The 12,095-nt window shown below is 44.9% G+C and overlaps 1 protein-coding gene across 7 annotated transcripts in view; it reads right to left on the bottom strand.

The window, feature by feature from the left end:
* Positions 1-2,935: 2,935 nt before the first annotated feature.
* Ipcef1 (interaction protein for cytohesin exchange factors 1) overlaps positions 2,936-12,095 on the bottom strand; it is a 159,780-nt gene continuing 150,620 nt past the window's right edge. For all 7 annotated transcript variants that reach the window (XM_076552840.1, XM_015996781.3, XM_076552842.1 and 4 more), the window contains 2 exons: positions 9,620-9,813; positions 2,936-4,205 (listed from right to left, as the gene is read on the bottom strand). In XM_076552840.1, coding sequence (XP_076408955.1) covers positions 4,002-4,205; positions 9,620-9,813 — 398 coding nt within the window. In that variant the 3' untranslated portion in view covers positions 2,936-4,001. The remainder of the gene's footprint in view (positions 4,206-9,619; positions 9,814-12,095) is intronic.

A 12,095-nucleotide genomic window follows, 5' to 3' on the forward strand; every position in this document is an offset into this window, starting at 1 on the left:
TGAGGAAATAAGCATCATTATAACTACATGAGAAGAAACTGAGAACTGAGATAAGGGGACCTAGTCCTCATCACTGACTCTGTGATATCTGACAGGACAGGACTCAAAAGGGAAAAAAAATAAGGAAATAAACACTTTCCATCTCTTTAAAGATTCCTATTTCCTCCAGCCCTAACATTCTCACAGTGCTATCAACTAGTGTCTTTTCTCAAAAAAGTGAAGTACAACAATCAGGACAAGCCCCAGTCCTTGGAGAACCCAGAGGCAAGGCAACAAGACCTTTATTTAGGGAGGGAGTACTCTCAGCAGAGTCCCTGGAGATTCAGCCAAAGCCATCTCATCCAGGTGTGCCCAGCCAGGTGTGCCCCGGCCAGGTGTGCCGCGGCCAGATATGATGGGCACTGGAGCCACTCAGACCTCCTGTTCCCCAGCAGGCTGTGCTCTGACAATGATTTCCTCAATAGAGGAAGACATTTTGACTGACAGAGCCGAAATTCAAACTCCGATTCTGTCTCTAGCATTTGAGGCTTTGAGCCAGGCATTTCCACTCTAGCCATAGTTCTCAGTCTTCCTGATCAGCCTACAGGATGGGAGGATGTGGGGAAGGGGATCTGGAACATACAATCTGCAAACTCCAAAGTGCTGTGTAAAATATAAGGCATGGATTCACACTGAAATCTGACTCCAAACCTGACCTCTTTCTCCACCTGTTGGAATCCTAGCAATTGTTTGCCCCAGGGTCTTTCTGGGACTCTGATTCTAGTCTCAGATTAAAGCTACTGGCAAAACTAAGAAGTATGTTCAACAACAGACATCCTCCAAAGGCTGGAAGAATGTGGGATCCATGTGTGTTAACCACCTCTCAACTAGTGAGGGTCTCCCACCGGGCTCTTGCCTGGGTCTTCAGACAAAGACAGAGAAAAGTGCTTCTCCCAGCGCCAAGAGAAAAAAAAAGTCCCTAGAGAAACCTAACCCTTAACCAGTGCCACAGGTTTGGAAAGGCTTGTGCTCAAAGATCCAGCAATGGTGTCCTGAGCAGCCATGGTTTTGGAACATGCCTCAGACACAGGTCAACAGTCTCCCCTGGGGTCCCACTAACTACCTATATATAATCCAATTCCCAGCAATGAACTGGAGGAATTCTACTTTTCCCAAATCTGCTGAACCAGAGAAGAGACTGGAGGCCAGAGAAGAGCTCATCATGATTTCTCCTGCACTCTGTGTGTGTGTGTGTGTGTGTGTGTGTGTATGTGTGTGTGTGTGTGTGTGTGTGTGTGTATGTGTGTGTGTGTGTGTGTGTGTGTAGAAGTGTCACGACTCTTCTGCTCACTCCCTCACCACCCTCCTCTTATGACCCCAGCTGAGGCTAAGAATCTGCAGAAGCATTGACCCCCTACTTCCTAACTAAACCTAGCACAGAGAGAAAATTTTATTTACAAAATTGGAAACAGGACGTTTCATGGCCAGGAGGCCAGGACACTCCTGAGACTGACTTAGGAATGTTCTGCAGGTTGGTTTTAACTACCAAAACAGAAATTTCTACTCTGGCTTTCTGGAAGTTACTTGGAAAAATAACCCTATGGATTGGTCAAGGAACTTCATGGACTAATTTTGCCTTGAGATCTGAATGTTACTAAAGGAATTTACATTCAAAAGTCAGTTAAACATATATTGATGAGAAGCCAAAGTAAAACATTTAAATATAGCAAACATCCCTGATAAAAAGTATTTGGAGCTTCAACTTGGTGTAGGGGGTGATGGACATGTGTAGACAGATGTTGCAAGTAAAAGACATGGATGAATATTCTTCCCAAGCTAAGATTTTCTCCATTATTAATTCGCCTTCCTTCGATGTTTTCTTGCACTGTAAATCCGAGAGCATCACCCTCCCGACAGCTGCTAGCCACAGGAAGAATCAATAGTAATGTTCTGAGGTTGAGGCATTAGCCTCCTGAACTGCATGGTATCCAGATAGAGGACCCAGCGTGTCCTTTCCCAGCTCATCTCTCAACTTGGTGAATCTTCTCATTCCTCTTTGTTTCTTGAGGCAAGGATTTTTTTTTTCATTTGGGTGTACAAAAAGTCTTGGTAAAGTACAGGGAAATATATAACAATTCTTTACATCTAGTTTGTAGATATAGACCCAGTGGCTACTTCTATTTGAATTTGTCAAGCTGTATTTGATGTTATGATATGAATATGTATGTCAACAATTTACAAAAGGCAGGTGAGATGCACATGGATTCTTAGTGAATTATGGGGTTTTTATAATTTATTTATTTACTTTATATCCTGGAAAAGGGACTGGACTCAAGTTATGGTTATTTTTATGATGAGAAGATGTCACTGGGATGGATATATTGTTTCTCTATGAACTCTCTCTCTCTCTCTCTCTCTCTCTCTCTCTCTCTCTCTCTCTCTCTCTCTCTCTCTTTCTCAAGCTGAGGACTGAACCCATGGCTTTGTGCTTGCTAGGCAAGCACTCTACCACTGAGCTAAATCCCCAACCCCTCTATGAGATCTCTTTAACGACAAATCTTAATTTCTATTAATATTATTTGGGAATTATATTGCTTATATTTCATTTGGCCCAAGATTTCATGAGATGTGTTCCTTTGTGTCTATAATTTATGCCATAAATGTAATCAACCTTAAACTTTCTGAGTAGAAGAGCTAGCCTAATGTGTAAGTTAAGAAAATGGCATTGAAATTTAAGAGCTCTGGAGCTGGAGGTGGAGGTGCAATAATAGAAAGAAGGCATTCAGAAAATGGATAATTATCGATACATGCTCCCTTAGTTTTCTCATGAGATTTCCTGAGCATTCCTCATCTATCATAGTGCAACACATCTTCAGTAAGTCACTAGTATACCTATTTTTCTCAAGCAAAAATGATAGACCTCTAGAATATATATATATTGAACAACACATAATAGTACACTCTTTTAAAACACTATAATTTGCACTTCTATAAATATATTTAAATAAGAAACATAGACAGCTATTCACATCTCACACTATATGACACATAAACATACAAAAATAAAACAATCCTGTTTAGCTGTTTTGTTGTTTTGTTGGTCTAGGTTCTTTTCCAAGTTCAGAACAATTCAGAAATAATAACCTTGAGAATTTGGATCCCAGGAAAACTGGACATAAATTCATACTGGGCTTAGGCACCACAGCCAGGGATGAACACAGTCTGACATTCCTTGCAATGGGTATTACTATCTCCTACCACTGTTCAGAGAAGCTGGGGGTGGAGGACAAAGAACCCCAACTGTCGCGTGACCATCTGTCTCCTTGACATTGTGAGGAAGGGCCACCTTAATCAGATCCCCCACCCTAGGCAGATCATGAACATATGAAGTTGTCCTCTGAGTGGAATGGAACGCATGCCTCCTCCCTGGGCTCCCCGACTCTCCATCTCACCAAGCCAAATAAGCACTCAACACGTCAAAAAGGCACTGCTCTCTATACCAAAGGTAAGAAGAGCCTTGTATTCCACAAATACTAACCCATGTCTAGTTCCAGTAGCTACTGCGGAAGAAATCCTCCACTTGAAATGTTTTGCAGAACTCTACTGCCCACCAAAGGGGATTCTACATGTTTCTTTTGAAAAATGGAACATTCCTATGAATTATTATCCCTAGTAAAATTGGACCTTTTGTCTATGGTAGGTTGTAATTCTCTTGAAAGCAAAGGAGGAGGTTACCCCTTTTACATCTCACCTAGAGCCTAGCACGCTTACCAGCTCGCAACAGGAGCACAGAAAATATGCCTGCTCAGATGAACTCCATAACTTCAATATTGATGAATGCAACACATGGAAGCCAGGACTCCCACTGCATCTGAACTGGCTTCACCTTGGTTGCATCCTTATGAAGGAGGCATGATGCCTTAGGAACTGAGTTTGGGGTTTCCTTGTAAGCAAAATGTATGCCCTGGCAGCGTCTTGTAGAATGTCACAGTAACAAGGAAGGAGGCAATCCTGGCTTCTGCTCAAAGAGAATTTTCAACACAGTCAGAAGAGCCAGGGTTCTTGAGTTCCTGGGGGGTGACTTCAGGGTCCTGAGGTTCTTGCTGCTGATGATAGATGTCCTGGATCAGCAGGGTGTTCATGACCTTCCACTCTCTGTACTTACTGGCAGTCAGCTTTGGATCATCCAGCAGTTGGTTGATCATGGCCAGATCGTGTTCTTTGCACTGGCCAAGAAGAAAACAGGAAGGAAAGAGTCATCAGTGAGTACATGAGTAATCACACTCCACCTTCTTTTATCTCTCCACCTCTCCAAATGACTATTTAAAACTCTATCAGGCTGGAAGAAGGTTCGACATGTAAAGAGATGCCAGGCACAGAAGCATAAAGATCTGAGCTTGGACCCTGAGACCGGCATAGAGCCAGACATGGGAGAATGTAACCATAACACTGGTGCTCCTAACAGTAAGGTGGGAAGCAGAGGCAGGAGCATCCCCAGAAGCCTGCAGGAGACCTGTCTAAAACAGGTTCTCTGACCTCTACATAGGCACCATCATACACACATGCCCACACTCAGACACACAACCATGTCCTCTCTTCTCTCTCTCTTCTCTCTCTCTCTCTCTCTCTCCTCTCTCTCTCTCTCTCTCTCTCTCTCTCTCTCTCTCTCTCTCTCTCTCTCTCTCCACAAATATCAGAAAAAAAAAGAAAGCCCTTCTCATTATATTTCAAACCTCCTCATCACTCATTGCCAGTAGCTTGGTTCTGTATTTTTGGAAGAAATGAAAACAACCAGAAAATTACTTCCAAGCATCTCATGTCCACTACCCACACCAGCAAGAATACATACTGCCTTCCTTCTCCTTTGTGTAGATAAAAGGTCTGTGCTCTGAGCACAGGCTACCCTCTCCACTTGGGCACCATGGCTTCTGCTCTCATGCTCAGGGCACTCAAGTCTCCCATCTCCACTGGAGCATCCTCACTGACACTAGTGTGCCATGTTATTTCTTCTACCTTGAAAGTTCCCTCAGACCCCACCTCTATCCGGCTCAGGCTCCTCTGTCCTCCTTGTCCCCAGTGACCACTCCTTCATAGTCTTACTTCTGGTCTGGCAGGCTTTCATCCCCACCACTCTACCAAACCAGGGATGCTCATCAGCAACCTCTATGTTGGCTCATCCAATGGTTAATTCCCCATCTTCACATTCATCAACATACCTAAAGCTGCTGGCCACTGCCCACCTTGAACATGTCTACCTGGTTGCTTCTATAAGACACTCTCTTGACTTTCCTTGTCCCTTGATAGTCACTTTACTGGTTCCTCATTACCCAAACTCTTGACACTGGAGTGTTCAAGAATGCCAGTCTTTGTCTGTGCCTATGTTCTCTGCGTATTCACACTCTTGGTAGTCTCCTGCAAGCTCTGCTTCCATACCCCTGCAACCTTATGATCCCAGATTCCCATCTCCCCTAAACTGCATCCTTGTCCATCTAAAAATACCATTAGTTCTACTTAAACAGCTAATTGTCATGTCAAAGACAACAGGTGTAAACCTGAGGTCATTTTAGTACCTGATGCCTTTAGGTGTCCACACTCAGATTTCAAGTATTTCCAAATAAACGTTTCACCACAGTGCAGCATATGTAAAGAAAATTGCACCAACGGGAAGGTCTGTGCTTGAGAAATTATCTCAAAATGAACACACCTCCATAACCAACTCCAACATCAAGAAAAGATCCTTGCCCAGGGCTCACCTCATAAGCTCCAACTGTGTCCCTTCCCAAAAGCTAAGAAATAACTATGATAGCTTTGCTCATGATTAAATGTACACACACTGATCTGATCAGTAAGTTATGGCTTATTTTGGTTTATTGTTATAGGGAGTTGTGGTATTTTGTTGTTGTTGTTGTTGTTGTCATTTTTGTTTGTTTAGCAGCACTAGGGGGTGGAACTCAAAGTTCTGTGTGTGTTATACAAACACTCTACCATAGAGCTATATACCTAGCCCTTCCTGTTATTTTCAACATGGCCAATTTACACATGACAGGGACTTGCTGCCTCTTGAGGCTCACTGGGCAACAGAACATGAGCTACAGTTCACAGGCCTCCAACACTGTGCTTCTCTGAGGCCTAAGTGATCCCTGGAAAGGAATGTTTTCTACACAGCAGAGACCACTTAGATTGGGTGTGAGATGACCCCCTACCATTCCCTGCTTCCTGAGATTCATCTGTCTGTGGAATCTTCTTCCAGATTATTGGCTGACCTGATAGCCTGCTTCTGTCCAACAGAACATCACAGAAGTAGGGTGGTTTAGCTATGGCGACTGGGTTTTCACTTGCTTTGCTCACTTGCTATCACTGTCTTCTTCCTTGCTGTGATAAGTCAGCTTCTCAGCTGCGAGCTGCCCTGCATAGTCTACTTGACAAGAACCTGAGGTCAGTCTCCACTCAGCAGACAGACAGCAGCAGACATGCTCAGAGCCATAAGCTGCAAGGAACTGAATGATGCCAATTCTAACATGGGAACTGAGAAAGCAGACATCCCCCAGTGGAGAAATGAAGAGCCTGGAGGACACCTTGATCACACACTCACACAGGAGCTAATGGAAGAATCCCATGTCTAATCCATGCCCAGACTATAGAGCCACAGAAATTCTGGCAGAATAAATAATTCTTACTTGAAGCTCTCAAGCTTCGAGCTAACCATGAGACCTACCCTACTGGGAGAAAAGAAGTCACTGAAGTCATCCATTACATGGCCTAACTATGCAGAGCAACAATTCATAGGAAACTAGAGAGGCTGGTAAATGTTTTTGATCCTTTTTGTCAGAGCACACAGGGTACTGTCAAGGTCTAGAATCTCCAATCTGTTGCTCTATGGATTCTAGAGTCACAGTCTTCCTCTATCATGTCCTGAGCTACCCATAACCCCATTGACTTCTACTTCCTGCTGCTCCCAACCTAAACCCAAAAAGATCATCCCCAATAGATGTTCTACCTCCATGAGGATCTTTCCTTCATCTTCCCCATATTCTAACCTCTTACTCATGAGCTAGCCATCAGCTAAACATAGTGACCCTAGATTGGGTCACTTCCATCCTCTGGACTATTAAAGCCCTCAAAGCTTGCATCCACTACGGTACTTATTGTGCTGCATTTCAGCCATCTGTTTTCCTGTCTCCATTGTCCTGAGCATCCCACTCTACGGTTACAGTGACCTAGGATGGTGCCTAGTACACAGTAACATTCAGGAAACAGTTCTCCAATAATAAAGTCATTCATCCTACAAGATGGTAAAAATCTCAACATTCTCTGGCATATTACACTGACTAACCCAACACGTTAATCAGCTCTGCACACACCACGAAATGAGTGCTAGTGGTATCTTTTCATCATTAACTATTAGAGAATTTCTCTGAACTTGGAGTTTCTTTGTAAAACTGAACTGTTCCTTTCCTTGCCCTTTCCAGCCTCGTTTCTGCAGATTTTTGCGATGCCTGGTTTTTCTCTTGACTAGCTTGGATGTCTGACTACCCAGAACACTCTCAGCTATCTCATTATTGTCTTCATGGCTGGTGACATTTCTTCCTGGAAAGGGACTCAAAATTTTTAACATGAAAGGACATGTGTACTTCAGAATTGAACTGCGGGCTCCAGAGAGGCTTTTCAGAAGCATGAATCTTCTGCTAATTTAAGATGACTACAGAGCACCCTGCCCTCCGCCTGCTGGTATTACAGTCTCAATGCTAAAATGAGATGCTCCTGTTGTGAGGAATCCTTCATTCGGGGAAGCTGTGGAAACAGCTTCAGTATGTCCCCTATTCCCATGTGACAACATCTGCTGGTTTATTGCCACAGAATGTATGCCTTCTGCTGCCTGGCTCTCACCACACTTCTCAGCTGAAATGCCTAGAGTTGACAATTAGAAAATAATCTCCTGGCCAGGTAGTGGTGGTGCACGCCTTTAATCCCAGCACTCAGGAGGCAGAGGCAGGCAAACCTCTGAGTTCAAGGCCAGCCTGGTCTACAGAACGAGTTCCAGGATGGCTAGGGCTACACAGAGAAACCGTGTTTGAGAGAGAGAGAGAGAGAGAGAGAGAGAGAGAGAGAGAGAGAGAGAGAGAGAGAGAGAGAGAGAGAGAATATTCTCCTGATCTAGTAAAACACATCGATGGTGCCCTGAATGAGTCAGGTGAAACCCTTATTTCTATTACTGTTTATTTTTGCTGAAGAGACAGTGATGGCAGATGGCTGCAGAGGAATAGTACTTCCTGGACATGAACACATAAACTAACAGCAATCGGACTCTATGCATAAGACCCAAACAAGATCAAGCTCATCCCAAACCCCATCATGGACCCAGAAGGAGCTCATACGTTTCACCCCTAGCTGAAAAGATTTAGGCAATTGAGGGCTGAGCGGGGAGGGAGAGTAAGTTGACTTCGGGGATACGGCCCCTGAGTGGCTACCCATGCTCTGGTTGAAGGTCCTAGCCTATGCACATACCAGCAGCACTAAGTACACTTGGTGGGCTTTAAAACAGAGACAGAAAGCACACATGGCTGAGTGGGAAAGTGGTAGTGGGAGAGGGATGGGGGAGGGAAAGGGGTGGGTTTTGATGGAAATATATGAGTGTATGAAATTCTCAAACAATAGAAAGTTTTAGAGCCGAGTGCTGTGCTGGACACAAAATTACAAAAACCAAATTACACACAGTCCTTCTTTGCTCTCTGGGATTTGGGGATTCAAACGCTGAATCAGACTGAATGTAAGATTGAAGCCTGCTATGTACGGATGCTGCGGTGTGAGGGATCCGGCGCTTTTAAAAGGTCACAGCCGTCCCACTGTGAGGAGGTTACTTTCTCTGCTCTTTCCTCCTCCCACACAAGTGTTCTGAGATGGCCATGAGTCTCTCTGCAGTCAGCCTTTCTTTGCCTGCCCTGGCTCCCACCTCCAGGTATCCCAGACTGAGACATCCTCCCCTCCTGTCTCCCAGGTAGCACAGTCTGAGACTGCCTCCCCTCTGGCCTCCCAGGTATTCCAGACTGAGACATCCTCCCCTCCCACCTCCAGGTATCCCAGTCTGAAACTTCCTCCCCTCCTGTCTCCAGGTATCCCAGATTGAGACAGCCTCCCCTCCGGCCTCCCAGGTAGCCCAGTCTGAGACATCCTCCCCTCCCGCCTCCCAGGTAGCCCAGTCTGAGACTGCCTCCCCTCTGGCCTCCCAGGTATTCCAGACTGAGACTGCCTCCCCTCCAGCCTCCCAGGTAGCACAGTCTGAGACAGCCTTCCCTCTGGCCTCCCAGGTAGCCCAGTCTGAAACTTCCTCCCCTCCCACCTCCAGGTATCCCAGACTGAGACTGCCTCCCCTCCCGCCTCCCAGGTATCCCAGACTGAGACAGCCTCCCCTCCCACCTCCAGGTATTCCAGACTGAGACATCCTCCCCTCCCGCCTCCCAGGTAGCCCAGTCTGAGACTGCCTCCCCTCTGGCCTCCCAGGTAGCCCAGTCTGAGACAGCCTCCCCTCCAGCCTTCCAGGTAGCCCAGTCTGAGACATCCTCCCCTCCCACCTCCCAAGTAGCCCAGTCTGAGACTGCCTCCCCTCTGGCCTCCCAGGTTGCACAGTCAGAGACTGCCTTACCTTTAACGTGCTGTTCAGGGTTCTGATCTTGTGAAGCTTCTCATTTATGGATGGGTTCTTGCACCGCTTCACAAAAGACTTTCTCAGCTCCTTCTTGGTTGAAGGTCGCCGGTCCCCGAGAGGAGACAGACTAGCTTGCTCCAATGATTTGTAGAGTTTCTCCATCTCATCATCCTCAGATACTTTTATTTCTTCTGTTTAAAAAGAACAGTATCCACAAAGCCAGTTAAAAACCAAAGAGCACACATCAGACAGAGCGGTCCTCAAGCATTCCTGTTCACACCTTCATCTCAAACTTCTGGTCTCCAGAAGCGTAAAGCCATGATGTTCTGCTGTCTGGACATTCATACCATGCGACTTTGCTACTCAGGAGACCAGGAGCCATTTAAAGACCTGTAATTGTAACCTATTCTAATAAGACCACACACTGACTTATTGCTTGGAGACTTTGGGGGTACAGTATAGGACTTCAATGTTACAAATGTTTGTAATACTGACACAATTTAATCCACTTCTAGGCCTTTAAAATCCATATCCTTCTCAAGCACAAATCCCATGCATCTCATTCTAACATCTCCTAAAGTCTTAAATCAGTTCCACATCCATTCTGGTCAGTATCACATCCAAATATCCTCAAAGTTAGGTACTGAGAGGCTCAGAGAGAATTTGTCTGGGTGCAAAATTCCTTTCTGTTACTGAAGAAGCAGATATATCACCTTACAGACAAGCCCTGCAAGCTAATGTTTACCACCAAGTCTGAACACCTACTGCCCTGGTGCTTCCCGGTGTTTTCTGAGGAAGAAGCCTGCCCGTTGGCTGGTTGTAGAAGACAGTTATCGTTTCTCACTCTGTTCCACACTATCTGCCCCTTTGAACTCCACCTATCTGGCCTCAGCCCACCAGTCTAGAGAGCAGTGAGCCTGGGCAGACTACTAAGAGATAGACACAGGTAGGCCAGTGGGGACCAGGAAGACTCAGTTCTAGAATATTTGTTTGGGGGTGTCAGAGATGCTTTCTACATTAAAAAAAAAGAGTAAATATAGTAGTAAGTGGGCCAGAAGTTTCCAGGAATCCTCCCAAGAATTAGAGTGGAGCCAGTGCCCTCTTGGAGCCCTCTCAACCTGAGAAACCAGTGTGTTCCCCTTGTGAGGCAATGCTGAGTATGACTTTCAATCGTTGGTCGCCATGGGGACCTTAAATGACAGCATCAGCTCCTGAAGGAAATATTGACTCTCTGCGTGGCTTTTATTTCTCATAGACAATTTCAATTCATTGTTCTTTGTTTCCTAAAGAACAATCTTGGGGAATATGCACAAAGAGATTCCTTACCCAACAAACCCCTCAGTGTGTGTATCTCCCCTCCTGTGCTGAGGGAAAGATTCAGAGAGAGCCCTACTGAACGGTATGATCATGGAGTGGGGCTGAGCAAAATGGGCTCTGAGGCAGACACACAGGCTAACGGAGGAATACCAGAGCCCAGGAACTCTGATCACATCACAGTTTATTCTTCTGTAGATTAGAAGCCCTTCAAAAGGAGCCTTTGTCCCTTTACCTCAGGCAGTTACTATGAGTTGTCCTCAGTACTTGCCTGACACGGAGAACAACATCTTCCTAACAACTGGCTTAAAGTGTTAGCCAGAATATTTTTTTTCTTTTGTTTGAGATTATATCTCACTATGTAGCCTCAGCAAGCTGGAACTGGTGATGTAGACCAGACTGTCCCAGAACACACAGAGATCAGCCTATCTCTACTCCCTGAGTACTGAGATTAAAGACATCCACCACCACTCCTGACCCAGACCAACTTCTTGTCTCCTAATCCAATGGTCTCCTATCAAAAAAGGGAGGAAAACATGTAAAAAAAATATGACTAAAGACTTTTTAGCTTGGGTACTGTGCAACCATCAAAAGCCAACTTTTGTCAATAAACTCAATAAAAGAAATCCCCATGGATGATCACTAGGAAAATGAAAATTAAAACCACAGAGGGATGCTGTGTGGAATTATTGGGATGGCTAATATAAAGAAGACAGACAGTAGTTAAGAGTGTCCAAGGATGTGGAGAGATGGAAGCTTTCATTTACCACTAGTGGGAATGAAAAGCAAGTCATTACAGTAGAAAGTAGGTTGATGGTCCTCAAGATGGTATAATGCCAATAGGACCCTGCAATTCCACCTCTATATTAAAGGGAAATAAACACACGTCCCCACATCCGTTGTACATAGCTACTTATAACAGCATTATTCAGAAGCAAAAGGGAGAAGGACATAAGTAAATTTTTATCAATGGCTGAGTGGAAAAAGGGAATGTGGTGTGCACACACGAGAGGACTATCCAGCAACTTAAAGAAATGGAGTGCTAAATCACCCACCACATCACACCATGGATTAAACTTGGAATCATCATTAAAAAAAAAAAAAGTCACAAAAGACCACAGAGTCTACCGTGTGAAATATCCAGATCAAGCAAACTCAC

This window comes from Peromyscus maniculatus, chromosome 16, assembly GCF_049852395.1.
Source record: "Peromyscus maniculatus bairdii isolate BWxNUB_F1_BW_parent chromosome 16, HU_Pman_BW_mat_3.1, whole genome shotgun sequence".
Taxonomy (NCBI): Eukaryota; Metazoa; Chordata; class Mammalia; order Rodentia; family Cricetidae; genus Peromyscus; species Peromyscus maniculatus.